General features: G+C 38.0%; 6 protein-coding genes across 6 annotated transcripts; 2 read left to right on the top strand and 4 right to left on the bottom strand.

Moving 5' to 3' along the window:
* Positions 1-20: 20 nt before the first annotated feature.
* Positions 21-2,147, bottom strand: C9374_005804 (uncharacterized protein; the record flags this gene model as incomplete). Its single annotated transcript, XM_044695595.1, has 4 exons — positions 21-308; positions 431-1,389; positions 1,444-1,839; positions 1,895-2,147. The coding sequence occupies 4 exons, from the start codon at positions 2,145-2,147 to the stop codon at positions 21-23; spliced, it is 1,896 nt and encodes a 631-aa protein (XP_044547691.1).
* A 380-nt stretch (positions 2,148-2,527) lies between these two features.
* C9374_005803 (uncharacterized protein) lies at positions 2,528-3,633 on the bottom strand (the record flags this gene model as incomplete). The annotated part of the gene is made up of 4 exons (XM_044695594.1): positions 2,528-3,084; positions 3,139-3,260; positions 3,366-3,445; positions 3,517-3,633. The coding sequence occupies 4 exons, from the start codon at positions 3,631-3,633 to the stop codon at positions 2,528-2,530; spliced, it is 876 nt and encodes a 291-aa protein (XP_044547690.1).
* Positions 3,634-3,756: 123 nt separating this feature from the next.
* On the bottom strand, positions 3,757-4,554 carry C9374_005802 (uncharacterized protein; the record flags this gene model as incomplete). The annotated part of the gene is made up of 1 exon (XM_044695593.1): positions 3,757-4,554. One exon carries the CDS (start codon positions 4,552-4,554, stop codon positions 3,757-3,759), a length of 798 nt encoding a protein of 265 aa, XP_044547689.1.
* Positions 4,555-4,640: 86 nt separating this feature from the next.
* On the bottom strand, positions 4,641-5,850 carry C9374_005801 (uncharacterized protein; the record flags this gene model as incomplete). The annotated part of the gene is made up of 2 exons (XM_044695592.1): positions 4,641-5,428; positions 5,547-5,850. 2 exons carry the CDS (start codon positions 5,848-5,850, stop codon positions 4,641-4,643), a joined length of 1,092 nt encoding a protein of 363 aa, XP_044547688.1.
* Positions 5,851-6,803: 953 nt separating this feature from the next.
* On the top strand, positions 6,804-15,326 carry C9374_005800 (uncharacterized protein; the record flags this gene model as incomplete). Its single annotated transcript, XM_044695591.1, has 3 exons — positions 6,804-7,324; positions 7,502-9,782; positions 9,858-15,326. 3 exons carry the CDS (start codon positions 6,804-6,806, stop codon positions 15,324-15,326), a joined length of 8,271 nt encoding a protein of 2,756 aa, XP_044547687.1.
* A 407-nt stretch (positions 15,327-15,733) lies between these two features.
* Positions 15,734-16,957, top strand: C9374_005799 (uncharacterized protein; the record flags this gene model as incomplete). Its single annotated transcript, XM_044695588.1, has 1 exon — positions 15,734-16,957. The coding sequence occupies one exon, from the start codon at positions 15,734-15,736 to the stop codon at positions 16,955-16,957; it is 1,224 nt and encodes a 407-aa protein (XP_044547686.1).
* Between the last annotated feature and the right edge of the window lie 26 nt (positions 16,958-16,983).

Here is a 16,983-nt window from a genome sequence, read left to right as displayed (position 1 = left end):
ATTTCCGAAAACAAAGGTCATTATTTCATGTCATAATATAAAGCAAGCACACAATTTGAATGACCAATCATGAAAGAACACCAAAACAGGGCATTACCAATTTGACTTCCCTTACAGTATTTCTTTGTCAAAAAGCAAAGTGGCATTTGGACCATCATTGCTGAGAATGCCCATGCCTTAACGGTATGGAAAGGAATGGAAATGATTAACTCGTGGAATACAGCACTCACAAAAAAGACACAAAAGCTTGCAATGGAAGGGCTGAAACCGTTATTTACAAGCGGGAGATAGATGTGTAATACCAGCCACTGCCATTCATGTGTAAAAGAAAAATGGTTTGTACGTTTGTTGTTTTCAGGTGAATGGATGCAAGTTAAACCAATTTTCATACATTCAACACAAATCAACACAAATCAACAATATAACATACCTTATGCACAGGCAAATTCCAAGTTCTCCAAAAGTAACTCAAATCTGTACAATTCCACCAATCCAAATAAAACAATCGATCTCCAAACTTCAACAATTCTGCCATAATATTCAAACTCAAATGGAAAACAATATAAAAGCCAATGACCCAAATAACAATATTAGGAACTGTCAATTTCAGTAATCTCTCAAGAATACGCCAATATTCTCGTTCTCTCATTGGTTCCAAAGAATTTTCTATCAGTGGCATTACATATTGCTCAACAAGGAACACCAATACAAAAGTGCATGCCAACAATTCCAATAAATCATATAACACAACTTTAAATCGAATACTCTTTGTCCTTGGGAATGCTTCCTCATAGACAAGTGTTGGAGCCAACATAAAGTAAAATATATCTTTCAGAGAAATGTTATCAGGATATTGTTTGAACCATGGAATCGTTCTGTTCGAGGAAGGAGTGGAAGTATTTTCTACTGTCTTTAACTGTTGTGCTTTTCTCTCCCAAATACGTTCTCTCAAGTGATCATTCACTACTCCATACGATGTTAATTTGAGGAAAACAATGGTCATCAATGTCACTAACATCATTCCCGACACCGAATGAGGTTGATAAAACCAAACAAAGCTCAAATAAACTCCAAGCAACGTCGTTGTCAATACAAAGTAACAACAGAAAGAAACAAGACTTGCTTGCTTGAGAATTTGTTGCCACAATGCCTTTTTCTTGGATGTCATTTCTCCTTTTCGCGTCAAGTGATAAAATTTGTTGCGTATGTAAATGGCAATTACTTTTTCAATACCAAAAGCTAATAAAATCCAAATGTTCACAGCAGCAAACATTACTACTACAGGAAATCCATTGGAAGGAGCAGACAAAAAATTCATAATGTACACGTGCGTGTTCAGTAAAATTCCGTACTTTTTAAAGTTGATCAAAACTAGACGCAAGTGACTCACTACAGAACAGTTTAGAATTAGCCATCACCAAAGAATTTTCAAATGTGACTTACCGACAAGAATAATTATTGCCAAATTCAAAAAACCCTTGTACGAGAGCTGATTTCCACTGTCTCTCGATAAAATAGATGGTCTTGTGATACACACCAATCTATCTTTTTGACTAATTGTTTCTTGTTTTTGAATCATAACTTTGGGAGTTTTCAATAGAGATTTTCCAGGTACGTGAGGAGTGACAACATTTCGGTGTGACGGAATATTTCCTGCCTCGCTTTCAGATTGACTGGCATCTGACTGGACCAAATCAAATTCTTCCTTTTCTTGTTGTTTCAAATTTTTGTATGCTTTACGAAGACTGGTTGATCGCAAAATATTGTGTTTTGTTGTGGGATCACTACCACTTGATAAATCAGAATCAGAGTCATCAAATTTTCTATCTTCTTTTGGAGCTATTTTCAAATGACAAGTTTGAATTCATTTTGCCAAAAAGTGATTAAAACCTACCCTGTTTTTGTTGTTTCAATTCATTCACTGGGGATTTATCACTTCCTGCAGCATCGTCTTCATTCCGATGCAATGAACTTGGTGCCCGAGGAGAGAAATCATGCTTCTTTTCTTCACCATTCTGTGGATGGCCATTTTCTGCAACTTGTACTTGTTGTTGTTGTTCCTCTAATGTCTGTTGATGATCTCCATTATGCTGTTGATGCACTGCAGAGGAGGACCCATTAGAAGTCTTTGAGGGCTTTTTAATCATTTTTTTTGAGAGATTTTAAAATTTTCCGAAACTCCAAGCGATTCTCTCTGCACCCCAGCAAAGACTTGGCAAAGAGAGTGCATCGAACGGGATATTTCGATGCTTATTTTGATTAACACAGAGAGAAGGAGATCCAGGAAGGATAGCGTTGAAATTCAAAATTTTGTGAGTATGGTCCATACCTTGTGTGGACATGAATTCATTGGCTTCATTGTGTTCACCATTGATTTCATTAGGTGAATTGCCAAAGGTTTCATTGGGATGATTTCGCACATCGTTTTTGAAGATGATGTAGTTAAAGGCATTGTTGTGTGTTGTATTCTTTTTCGCCTTAATGGTATATTCCATTGAAATCAAGGGAATGTCAAACAAAATTTAATTTAGAAATTATGATACGTATATTTCCTCTTATTACCAAACAATACTTTGCATGCTAGAACAATAAAGAAGAAAACGACGCTTAAAACAACAAAGGCACAAATTAATCCAATTAAAACTCCAACCAAAGTAAGATCAGGTCCTACAATGACATTTGAGAGTTGAGTAAAAACAATTTGATTGCTTTGGTTTGCAGGATCCTTCGATGAGCATGAATCTCCAATTTGTGTTGGACAATCAATAAATGTTAAATTCTTATCCGTACAAAATCTCACTTCTGATAAAATGGTTTGATTAAAACACACCAAAGCTGGTCGACCAAATCCTGAATTTTTAAAAGCGTCTTTCAATGAAGAAATGCTATAAAAAGTAGTATTTGAGGGCGTAATTGAATATTGTTGCAATGATTTGACAATATCTTTCATACTTTTCCTAAGATTAATTGAATTTTTAAAATAATCTTGAACTGCATTGGATGAAAATTGAGGTAACTGATAGGCACATGAACCATGTTTTTCATATTCGTGTTGCCATAATCCAGGAGCAGCATTTTTGTAATCTGTGAGTCCATATAGTTAGAAACTTATCTTTTCCAATTGATTGATTTACGTACCAGTCCAATATTTATCCAAATCAGTCTTCATGTCTTGAATGAGAGAATAATTAAACCGAGGAGCATTGCAATAAAAAGGACCTAATTTCCCTACAAGTTTGTTTGGCCATAAACCATGAATTCTAAAATTTGTTGAAATTGTGTGTCAGGTCAATACAAATCATCACAATAAAAATTAATTTGAAAAAACAATCAAGCACATCTTCCAAAAGATGAAAATTACTTACGTAAAGTCAGAAATGCCCTTAGGAACGGAACAAGGCGACAGTGAATAGCATGCACTTCCGGGCCAAGTCAATGCAAAAACCTGTTGCAAGGAAATGGATGGGTAGATTCAAAGAAATTGTCAATTCCAATATTCAACTAGGTGAAACTTACAAAAATATCAAATGATTCGTCAGCGTTCGTCTCAACAGAAGAGAGGGATGCACATGTGACAACATGGTGAAGTAGGAATATCGTTAGGACCACTAGAATCAGTATGGTCGCTCCCATGTGTGATGTTTTTGTGTGCCTTGATGATGAATTCATTTTTTCAATTCAAAATATCTTCAAAATTCGCGATTCTTTTAATAGAGGTCATCCAATTATATTATTGTTTAGTGTGTTACAAAATATTCATAAGCTACTGCCAGCTTTCCATTTGCTCAACAGATTTTGCTCCGCCTCTTGCATAGGTTGATGACTGTGTTGAATCAGTTCAAGATTATCTTTCTCGCTCTCAAAGGCCTTACCAAAATCCATCATGAGCATGGGATTTGTTCCTGGCGCAGCTCCCATTTGACCCATAGTGAGAGGATTGGAATTGGCCATTAATTGAGCCTCATCTGCAACATTATCACCCAATAATAATGAAAGAACGCCCTTCACTCCGAACAAAATTAAAAAGTACATGGAAGCTGAAGTAACGTAAGAAGTTTCAAGAGATTGAAGCTCAATACCTCGTTGTACCATGGCTCGGAATCTGTCAGAGAGTGGGAATGGAAATTTTGCAATCACGAAACCAGCATAGAAGAAGTAAATCCAACCAAACATGACAAGATTCGGAACCATTGTTTGAACATTGTTTTTCATCATTTCAGTCATGTTGGAAGGATCTGCCATGGCCGATAAAGCATTGGTTTCAATCTTTTTCCTAAATTCTCCTCCATTCTCTCTATTGAAAAAGGCTTTCTTTAATTGAAAGCTTTGGTGAGGAATATAATTAAAATTACGAGATAACATTTGCCCTTTTAGTAACGTTTGTGAATGTGTAAATTTGTCAACCGGAGGTTCCTTATTACTACGGAAGTACAATGTAGCATAGTGTCGTAAAATACTAAATAACAACATGAAAATAACAATGGGTAAAAGAACCCAATCTCTGATGGCAGAGTCAATCACAAGCGTCGAAGGATGATGTAAGATGATCGACATTTTTTTGGACTTGTTCCGATGCAAAGGCAATGCTTTAAAATTTAACTGAACACTCAACTGATGATGTTATTGTACACAAAAGCCCCCTACAAAATTTTCATTGCTGTTTCATAAGCCAAAAACGTTACAGCATTCAGTGGAAATGCTCTCACAATGGATGAATTCAATCCTCTGAAAAACACCATATAGCCTTCAGCCTTATAACTCTTTATGCAACAATCAATAAATCCCTTATATTTGTCATGTCCAACTTGTGGTGGATCTGGAAGAGCTTGGATACGTGATTTTATGGCATCTGACCAATAGGATAAATACCAACAACCAATGCCAGCAAAACCACCACTTAAAAACAGTGCTAGTGGATCTTCTCCATACCTTTCCTTTAAATATTCATACATTACAAAATAAGCGCCATAGCTTGGCACGTCTCTAACTAGAGTTGAGTTAAAACCTTTGTAAATACCTCGAATACCATTTGATTTCCAAGTTTTGATAAAGCAATCCAAAGGTCCTGTATAATATCGTTTCGACAGATCAAGTTTCGATTGATCCTGGATTTGTAATCTAGTTTTTACAAGTTCGAGAGGACTACAAATCGGACAATTGATCAAGCCTGCAAATGAACCTGCAAGAAATACATCTCCATAATATAGAAAATCGCTCGTTATTACTCCTCTATTTCTACCACGATACTCATCAAGAGCTCTCATTGTGTTTCCATAAACACCAAAAATGATGGAATTTAAAATTCCAACTCCAAGTAATGGTGATGCAAGTCCTTTATAAAGGCCATGTATTCCTTCATTTCTAACAATTCTGTACAAGGTATTGAAAATATCTCCGTTATACTTTTGTGGTTGTGTTTGAATACGAACTGTGTTAGGAATAATTTTGATGAAAGGAAAATGCATTTCGTTTGAAATGCCAAATTTCATTACACATTAACGAGAATGTAAGATATTCCAAAATGTGAATGTGATTTTTCCACTTACCTTTCAGAGTGTCAAAGGGATGACCTGCCAATATTCCACACATTCCACCAATGTTGCCAGCTACAAAATCTTTCCAAAAAGGCATGGCTTCGAAAGATGCCGTATGGTTGTTGCCATCTCCTAGAGCAGGTTTACCATCTAGGCCTTGTTGTTGTTGATACTCAACAAATAACGAAGTAGCGTCTTCGGAATTCAACACACTGGCTGCTACAGCTGAATTGGAGGCAGTTACATCATGACCAATAACATTAATGGATCTTTCTTTTTCTTGATTAATTTCGTGCATATCTTGACCTTTTCCCATTTCATACGCATTGCTATGTTCCACCTTTTGATGCTCTCGGGTGATGATTGAAATGATGGCACAGAACCGAAATCAAAAATTATTATTTACACTCTGCTAATGATGACAAAACTCTCCTATGATTGTTTAAAAGCAATGAAATGAATTAAACTTGAAGCAAAATTAATTCGTTGAAAAACAATGAAATTTCTTCAACGCTCTTGCTTCCACGATGATCAAAAGAGCTTGCTGAGAAAAAAATGTGGCACAGATATTTTTTGAGATGTTGTTTGTCTTCCGGGTCTTCGGAGGATCAAGCAACGAGAAACTGCCTGTTGTTGTAAACTTGCTCTCTACCCGAGTTTCGGAGAATGCTGTAGCCAGAGGGATGAATGCTGTAATATAAGCAGAATTTACGAGTTGAAAATGTTCATTCTAGAAACAGAGGAATCTTCTACTCGCTCTCGGGTCAACTGTACATCAAGTCATGTAATAAAGACCCAGAGGAGCGACAATGAAAAATCAATGCAAGTGAAATGACTTGGAGATAGAGACTTCACGAGTCCAGTTGAACACAATGACCTCAAGCCAATGAGCACTGCGACCGTTGAATTCTGAGGTGACCTCGCATATATATTCGACAAGTGACAAATCTCTACGACATGTTCCGGTTTTGTTGGTGCTAAATAATACAATTTTTACTAATACAAAACTTGCGCCTCAAAACTACATGAGCAGCAGCAACATTATCGAATTACTTTAAAAAAAAACGTTGCAATCATCGACACCTCTCACCCCAAAGGAGAGAAACAAAGAAATCTGGTGTCAACACCTCTCAACATACTAAAAGTAGAGGAATAGCGATTCTCAACTAGAATATCAACAATATTGCGAGACCGAGTTGGTTGACACTCAAAATTTCGCGTGTGTCAATTTGAACAATAATTCATTGAAGTCATCATCTTCATTCCAAGATGGCCAACTCTTCCCATGGAACCATCATGTTTTGTATAAACATGTTGTATGGCTCCTTTCTAGTAGTGCTAGTACTTAATGCCATGATATCCTATGTGTCCATACATCAATACAAGAGTTGTTCCTCGTCTCTAGTGTCAAGTTATCAAGGCCATCATCATGAAGACGACGCTGAACCCTCTAGATTCCTTTTCTTCCATAGTTATGACTTCCAACATTACTTTTCTCAGTTTTCAAACTTGCTACCAAGCGTCAATGCTCAAACCTGTTTTTCAAAGGCGTGGAATGATGCCAGTGTTTGTACTGGTCACGGATTTTGTACAGGCGCTGATACTTGTTATTGCAACGACATGAATTCTAACAATATGTTAAAATCAGATGGAAGCAATATTCTCTATGGCGGAAATTCATTGACCCTCTACAGTAATTACTATTATTTACAAATGCAACCTTATGGAAATTTAGTTCTCTATGACAACACTGCGGGCTCTTATCCGTACTGGATGAGCGGCACTCACAAGTAGGTTTTATATTTTACTTTAGCAATCATGATGACTTGATTGGTTTTTCTATAATGTGTGGTTCTTAAATGATCATGCTTATTCACGATGGACATCAAAATTCAATGGACATGACACCTTGATAACAAACAAAATTCGATATTTGAACATTTTGGTGATATCAACAACACACCTAGACAAGGATCAGCTCCCTATGAATTAAGGTTGGAATCCACAGGCAGACTCGCTATTTATGGAAACAATGTACTCGTACGAGAAATCAATCCAGCGTGTGAAGGTCAAACAGCACCTTTCCGATTAGTGTTAGAAGCGAATGGTCTTGTAGCCATCTACAGTGCAGATGCTATTCGATGCTGGGATACAGGAACTGCCGACTCAAGCAAACCTTCCTACTATGCGTGGGTGGATAGTCAATGCTCAACTCCTGTGTGTTGGGGACTGAATGCCACCGATCCAACAGTTTGTAGTGGAAGAGGAAATTGTACAAGTCCTCACTCGTGCTCATGTATTTCAGGTACTGGTGGTTCCAGATGTGAATACAATGTTTGCAATGGTATCTATCAATACTCGTATGGTGTTTGCAGTAATCATGGATCGTGTACTGGACCAAACACATGCACATGTTCAGGAAATTACGAAGGAACTTACTGTAATGAATGGAGCTGCAATTCCATCAAATCGACCAATACCACCTATGTTTGTTCTGGACATGGTACATGTTACTCACCAAATTATTGTATCTGTAATGGAGGATATTCGGGTTCCAATTGTGAAACTCATTATTGTTACTCTGTTTTGAATTCAAATCCTTCCGTTTGTAGCGGACATGGCAAGTGTCTCCACACAGATGTTTGTCAGTGCAGCACAGGTTATTATGGATCGACTTGTGACAGTTGGAATTGTAACGGAATAAGCAAAACTTTGGTTGGAACAGTATGCTCTGGAGTTGGTACCTGTACTGCTCCTGACACTTGTTCATGTAATGAAGGAAGATATGGATCGAATTGTGAGGCTTGGAATTGTAATGGCATCATTTTCAATAGCACCTCTGTATGCTCTTCTCATGGTACATGCACTGGAATTAATACTTGTTCTTGTCAGACTGGATACTATGGCAATAATTGTGAAAATCATCAGTGCAATGGAAAGGTTTATAATGCATCTGACGTTTGTTCAGGTAATGGAGTTTGTTCTTCGCCTAATAACTGTACCTGTAATAGTGGATATAGTGGCTCAGATTGTGAAATTTTTAGCTGCAATGGAATTCTCAAGACAAACCCAACCGTTTGTTCTGGAAATGGTACTTGCTCCTCGTTTAACAATTGTACCTGCAACACGGGATATTATGGAACGAATTGTGAGTTCTATGACTGCTCTGGTTTACTCTACAATTCGACAGATGTTTGTTTGAGAAGAGGTCAATGTATTCGTCCAAACACTTGCTCTTGCAACACTGGATACTATGGCAATAATTGTGAATTGTTTACTTGTGATGGTATTGCACACACGAATACCTCATATGTCTGTGGCGGTCATGGATCCTGTAATTCTTACAACAATTGTACCTGTCAAGAAGATTACTATGGAAAGTATTGCACCAGTTATTACTGCTTTGGCATTGAAAATAACAGTACTCTTGTTTGTTCCACGAATGGTACTTGCTCTTCACCAGATAATTGTACCTGTAAGAATGGATTTTATGGGTCCATGTGTGAAAACTATGATTGCTTTGGATTTGAGTTTTCAGAGAGTGGAGTGTGTAGTGGAGCAGGTCAATGTCTTGGCCCCAACCATTGCTCTTGCAATTTAGGAAATTATGGTCCAAATTGTCAATACTACACCTGTGGATCAGTCTTGTACAACATGAGTAATGTGTGTTCTGGCCATGGTGTCTGTGATTCTTACAATAACTGTACCTGTGACGCTGAATATTTTGGTACTTATTGCTCTCAATATGAATGTTTTGGTCATGAAAATAATGATACTCTAGCTTGTTCAGGTCATGGTGTTTGTTCTTCACCCCATAACTGTACCTGCAATGAAGGATATTATGGCATGAATTGTGAATTTTTCAATTGCTCTGGAGTTGTGTTCTCAGATGGTAATGTGTGTAGCGGAAATGGTGCTTGTGTGAAACCCAACAATTGCTCATGCTTGCACGGATACTATGGAAGCAATTGTGAGCTCTATCAATGCAATGGTACTCTTTTCAACCAATCGAATGTTTGTTCAGGACATGGTGCATGCTTTGCCTACAACAACTGTTCTTGTGATGCAGGATACTATGGAGATTTTTGTAATGAGTTCGATTGTTTTGGATTTGAATTTAAAAACGCAATGGCTTGTTCAGGAAATGGTACTTGTCTGTCGCCTGATAATTGTACCTGTCGTGCAGGATATTATGGTGCAGCTTGTGAATTGTATGATTGCTATGGCGTCGTTTACACGAATGCCTCTGTTTGTGTTGGATTGGGATCTTGTGTTGCTCCCAACCAATGTAAATGTGGAAATTTCTTTGGACCTACCTGTTAGGATTACTTGTGTTACGGACTTGCTTCAAACAGCACCAATGTTTGTAATGGACATGGAGACTGCACAGGACCAAATAATTGTTCTTGCAAATTCAATTTCTATGGTGCCACTTGTGATTTATATAATTGCTTTGGTGTTCTCTACAATAGCTCGAATGTGTGTTCAGGAAGAGGAGTGTGTCACAGCCACAACAATTGTTCCTGTAACTCTACAGAGTATTATGGACCAAATTGTGATCAATTTAGTTGCTTTGATATTCATAAGGACAATAGCTCTTATGTTTGCAGCGGACATGGTGTTTGTGCAACACCCAATAATTGTAGTTGCATGAATGGATATTATGGAGATCGTTGTCAATTCTTTGAATGTCATGGAAGTCTTTTCTCCAACACTTCAGTGTGTAGTGGTCACGGAACCTGTCAATCTCCAAATAACTGTTCTTGTTTGCCAAATTACAGTGGCTCCAATTGCCAAGATTTCGACTGTTTTGGAATTAATTCAACTTCTTCATCAGCATGTAATGGAAAAGGTCATTGCATTGATTTTAATAATTGCAGTTGTAACGCAGGATGGTTTGGCTCCTCGTGCTCACTTACTTCATGCTTTGGCGTCGCATCGAGCAATAGTTCAGTATGTAGTGGAAAGGGATCTTGCTTCGCTCCCGACAATTGTACATGTGTCAATGGATATTACGGAGATAATTGCCAATTCCATGATTGTCAAGGAACAATATATTCAAACTCGTCAGTATGCAGTGGAAAGGGTACTTGTTCTGGACCAAACCAATGCTCTTGCTCACAAGGCTATTATGGAGCTCGGTGTGAATATTTCTATTGCAATGGAAAATTATTCAATGATTCCATGTCATGCAATATGGGTACTTGTGTGTCACCAAATCAGTGTATTTGTAAACCAGGATACTATTCTATGGCTTGTGACATGTACAATTGCAGCAACATTCCTTTCAATTCCTCCAATGTATGCAGCGGCCACGGATCATGTCAATCTCCAAACAACTGTTCTTGCATGCCAAATTACAGTGGACCCAATTGCCAAGAGTTCCAATGCTTTGGATTGAATTCAACTTCTCCCTCGGCATGTAATGGACATGGTCATTGCATTGATTTTAATAATTGTAGTTGCTTGAACGGATATTATGGAGATCGTTGTCAATTCTTTGAATGTAGTGGAAGTCTCTTCACCAACGCATCTGTGTGTAGTGGTCACGGAACATGTCTATCATCAAACAATTGCTCTTGTTTGCCAAATTACAGTGGATCTAATTGCCAAGATTTCAAATGTTTTGGAATTAACTCAACCTCTCCATCAGCATGTAATGGAAAAGGTCACTGCATTGATTTTAATACTTGTAGTTGTAGTGCAGGATGGTTTGGCTCCTCGTGCTCCATCACTTCATGTTTTGGAATTGCTTCCAATCTCAGCTCAGTATGTAGTGGAAAAGGCTCCTGTAGCTCTCCTGATGTTTGTAGCTGTCAAAAGGGATACTATGACAATAACTGTCAAATGCCCTCTTGTTTCTCAATTCTAGCCAATATGACCAATGTTTGTAACGGAAAAGGTTCCTGTGTTGGGCTTGATACATGCTCATGCTCAGAGGGATTTACTGCTTCAGATTGTAGTGTAACCACTTTGCCCTTAACCATTTTCTTGAAGAAATCGCAACAAAAAGTTTATCAAAATATCACCTACTTGGAAATTGAGATATTTTCCAATGACTTTGAAGGACTAGATGCATCAAAACTATCGTTCAGTTGGGTGTGTGAAAACTGCACCGGAGTAACGAACGCTTCCATTTACATGAATCAAACAGCTAGCAGAATTCTTATTGTTAATCCAAGCATGTTATTGGCCCCCGCCACCTACAGTTTCTTTGGAAACGTTACCTATGATAATGGTGAAAAATATCCTCCACGACTTTCCAACGCTGTGAAATTTACCTTGACAGTTCTTCCAGTTCCAATCATTGATGTCAATGTACCATCTCTCGAAATATTTGGTTTGCCCTCTGCGTACGTCAGAACAAAGCTTGAAGCTGGGCAATCCATTGAGGCCATTGTTTCCAAAGTTTCCCTCAATCAAACCATTGTTCAATCATTCTTACTTTGTGATGGAAATTGCTCCTCCCCGCTCACCTATCATTGGCGTGTTAGTGCTAATGTGAATGGAACTGCCGTTCCAATGTACACCTCAACGGGTGCAACGACGGGTGCTACTACAGGTGCCAATAACTTGCTCTTCTCACCAGCCATTACCATGTCCACTTCTGGTTACATTTCTTCAAGTTCTTCCATTGTCATGTCACTCGCTGTATTCAATTCACAAGGTAAAAACATGACTGGTACTGTTTCCATACCAATTATTCAACCAGCAAGACCTCCAGTCATCGTTGTCGTGAAGAATGATACAACAACGAACCAAACAGTTATTGAAGTAGAAAAGATTGTTTCTGTGGTGCCCACACAAGGTACAGCTCTCACTGATCAATTCACTATTGCCATCCAGCCATGGAACGCTCCTGAAGAATTGTTACCATTGAGCTATGCTATTGGTTTCTACGATCCTAACACTGGTAAGCCAGTACGATTGACAGAATTTTCGACCAATACCTCTCTCTCGGTTTACTTACCTTTTATTAAGGCAAAGGCCACAAGTAGTAAGAGAGCAGCAGCGACTCAGGAAATTAAATTGGTCGTCTTTGTCATGGATGCACTTGGAAATATAGATTCTCAAGCTGAGCAAACGCTTCCAGTTCAAGTGGCTGCATTTAATGGAACATCCGAACAATTGCTTGAGAAGGTGAACAGTTTGAGTGGAGCTGCATTGACTGTTGCTGCCTACGATCAATCCATCACTGTGGTTAGTGCAAACTCAGGTGGTAACTCTAGCGAGCTCGTGTATCAACTTGTCAAGAAGATTGAAATTGACCCAAAGAATCCAGCTGGTGCTCTTGCTACATTTGAGGCTTTAACCTCAACCGTTGGATCTGTAAACCCAGGAGTTGTGACAGAAATTACAACCAAATTGACAAGCTTTGTCAATTCTATTGAGGACCTTTACAATCAAGAAATTAAGCTCTATGGTTTCGTCAAGTCTAAACTTTCTGCCACTGATGTCACATCAAGTATTGCTGTCACTTCTAATTTATTATCATCCGGTGTTGGAGCAGATCAAACTGTGAGTGTGACCTCAAAATTGGCTAGTATGGTCTTGTTGGGAGAAGTTCCAAAAGTGCTTAACCCTCAAGAGAAAGAACTACCAAAAGTTTCCTTCTCGACTCCTCTTATTAACATTACAATCTCCAGCTTCAAGTTATCTGGACCTGTGAGCGGAAATCAAACTCTTTCCTCTGGTGAAACAGAAATTGGGCTTAGTATTTCCAGTATCATGTCTCAATACAATGGCTACTCCAAGAATTCAGGAACATCATTGATTTCATATTCCACACTTCCATATTCTAACAATTATACTCGATCAAACCCAAGTACATCCATAGCCGTTGACTTTAAGTATTTGCAAGATGCTACCACAGTTCCTCTCAAGGACCTTGCTCAACCCATTATACTTTCGTTTAAGATTTCACTGGATTCAAAGAACATTACTTCAAATAATACCTTTTCATGTCGGTACTATGATGAATCAAAATCAAGTTGGAGCGAATCTGGATGTACTCTCCATTCTGTGGATTTAGCTTCTGGAACGATTCAATGTGCATGCACTCACACAACCATGTTCTCCACTTTCCTTGAACAGAAGACTCAAGTTCTTCCTCCTGTAGTGAGAGATCAAGTTGCTTCTCTGTACTTTGCTCAAATTGCATTTGGTGTTTTCTATTTCATTGCATCATCAGTGATTTTAATATTGTTGATTGTATATAGAAAGGAACAACCAGTGAGCAGTCGATTGGTAACACCTTATTTGGGAATGGCAGCACTAATGATCGAAAGTTTATTAGTATACATCATTCAAAGAGGTGTTCTTGTTGGTCAGTTATTGTCTAGTGACAGCCAAATGTGGGAAGCTGGAGACACTGCAGCCAACGTCATTGCAAATATTGTGGCAATTGTTGTGAACACTATGAATCTAACAGCAATTTTATCATATGTCATGCAAGTGTTTAGATTCCAGTTCATGAAATATCTCTATCAGTTAATTGCCGAATCTAGAGGAGATGAAAAGAAGAGTGAAAGAATTCTAAAAGCACTACGTTATTGTACCTCGACTGGCTTGTTTGTGACCATCGTAGTGGTGTTTGCAATTATTAATTTGTGTTATTGGACGTTGTGGGTAATATTGAGAAGAACTAATGCCATCTCAGCATCTGCTTATACTTATATTGTTTCCATTTCATACACACTAACTGCATTTGTGTTCAGTGTGATTATTATTGGTGTCACTATCTTCGACTTTATCGGTTCTCAAAAGGTAGAAAAAGAAAGAAAAGCTCGAGCCGTTGGCAAGAAGAGAGAGTCCAATGTATTCTATGCAGATAACGGAGCGTCTAATACCAAGAAAGAATACACCAATCCTCTTGTAGGCATGTACAGATGGTTCATTTCACTCGATGGACCACTCTATTTCAGAATGGAAATGATTCTCTACATTGTTAGTTTTAGTTTCCTATTCCTGAATCAAGTCATTGGTCTCAGCAGTTTATCCTTTAGATTTGAATCTGCTGAATTATTCCAGAAAGCTTTAACAGTAGATGGAGTTTCATTTATCTTTGAAGTACTTTACGTTCTTTCTTACTTGTTAGTCTTTGGTGGATACACCTTGCTTGTTCTTCTCCATTACAAGACCAGAAGCCAACGAAGAAATCGTGAAAAGCAAAAGAGCCAGGACAGACAAGAGAATAGCCAACAAGAAATTACCGCCACACAAGTCAACGATGGCGAAGAAGAACTTGTCAATAAGGATATGAGTATCGTGTTGGACAGTGAAGAAGGATATCACTTATTTGAAGCTTTCTGTGAAAAGGAATTTTCTTTGGAAAACATTTATCTTTACACAGATTTACGATCCAACAAGTCCATTACTTATGGCGAGGATTTAGCTGCTGTTCCAAAATTCCTTTCCTTCATTTATAATACGTATATCATGACAGGAGCAACAACAGAAGTGAACATTCCGTCGAAATGTAGAAATTCATTCCTTTATCTGTACAAGAATGTTCTTAACAAACAACAAGAAGCAAGAGAAAACTTCCAACTTGACATTGAAAACTTGGATAAGGACATTAAGGTTGCAACCAAGAACACTCCAGTTCCAATGTTTGACATTGATGCTAAATCAGTGAGAGATTGCTTTAATACTTTGAATCGACAAATTTTAGTGAACTTGGGTGACACCTTCTCTCGTTTCGTTTTCAGTCCAGAATATGTCACTTTCAGTAAGGCCTATGAATTGCAACAAGTCATGATTGATCAAGCTAACGTGGTGTATTTGTGTTAAATTTCATTCCTTTTTAAACAATTGAATTTGTTACTTTTGAAAAATTTTACAATTATCTTTGAATAATATCCAATTTCTTTAACCGTTCATCCTCGTTCATTCGTTCTCAACAGGTTCTTGTGCGTACAAAGAATCCAAAGGTGAAAAAATTCTCCTTGTTGTGCGCTCTCTTCGTCTCCACAACGAAAACAGCAACATTGACATCTCCTCTCGCTCGACCATTATCTTCATCATCATTGAGAATTCATCATTCGGAAAATCACTGTAGCTACAGTTCGTGAATTGTTCCCGAAACTAGAGAGCTCGTCATCTTGTTCTGAAGTATATACTTGATAGTAGTGTCGTTACTCCTCGTTATCAATCTATTGATATCTAATTTCTCCAGTTTTTTGTACATTAAACACGATATGATACTTGCCTATCTAGCTCTAGGCTTTATTGCCCTCTTCCTCATTCTCTTTATTTATTATCGCCAATTTGTTTGTGAGAGAGTCAAGCTCTACTATAATGCTTCTGCTGAGAATACCATCATCCATGAGTTGGTAGATCGTACATTTAGTACATCGGAACGTGCTACCTTTTCTCCAACTCCCTATCTCATCAATACTCATCTTCAAACAATTTTCAATGTAACTCTACGACCCGATATTAATTGGTACTCGTATGATTCCGAAGAATTTACTTTCAAATGTGGAGGACATATTATATTGGATTGGGTTCATGATAATCGTTTAGAAATTGAAGAATCTGAAGAGAATGAAATTACTGAAGAGTCGCCCATCATGGTGGTCTTTGCTGGAGTGTGCGGAGGAAGTAAAGAAATTGAAATTAAACATTTTGTGTCGTATGTAGTGCGGGATGGTGGAATGAGAGCTGTGGTCGTGAATTATCGAGGTGCTCAAACACAACTCAAAACACCAGTGTTTGGATTGACAAGTGAAGATATGGATGTCGTCCTTCTCCATATTAAGAACAAATTCCCAAAGGCTATTGCAATGATTGCTTGTGGATTTAGTCTTGGCTCAAATATCATGACCAAATATTTGGGAGAGGTTGGAAAAGATTCACCCATTGATTTTGCCATTTCCGTATCCAATCCTTTCAATTTAGAAACATCGTCAAGAAGATTACAAGATGAATTTGTGAATCGATTAATTTATGATAAGGTCTTTACAAAGAAGAGAAAGGAATTGGTGTTGGCTCATGAACATGTTTTTGAAAGTACATCGGTGAAAATGGATCAAGTGAAAAGAGTGAGTTCAACTTTAGAATTTGACGATGTTGTGAGTCGAGAAATATTGGGCATTGATAATTTGTCCAATCTCTATCAACGATTCAGTTGTAAGCACGACATATCAGGTATTCAAATTCCAATTCTCTTTCTGAATGCTTTGGACGATCCAATTTCCTCAAAATATGCAATTCCGTATGACGACCTCAAAGAGAATTCAAATATTATTTTGGCAACCACTGAACGAGGAGGTCATGTTGCTTGGCTAGATGGGTGGACACCTTACAAAGCGGTACCGTCATGGATGGAGAGAACTTGTGTACATTTCGCAAGAGCTTGTGTTACCATTAAGCAACAACAGAAGTCGGGAGATGTTGCACAGCAATGTGAATCCAAATAGATGGCTGTAATTGTTATGTTTGGCAA

This window comes from Naegleria lovaniensis (genome assembly GCF_003324165.1).
Source record: "Naegleria lovaniensis strain ATCC 30569 chromosome Unknown tig025, whole genome shotgun sequence".
Lineage (NCBI taxonomy): Eukaryota > Heterolobosea > Eutetramitea > Acrasida > Naegleriidae > Naegleria > Naegleria lovaniensis.
The sequence above is the reverse complement of the archived record's forward strand: the minus strand, read 5'-3'. Positions and strand labels throughout refer to the sequence as shown.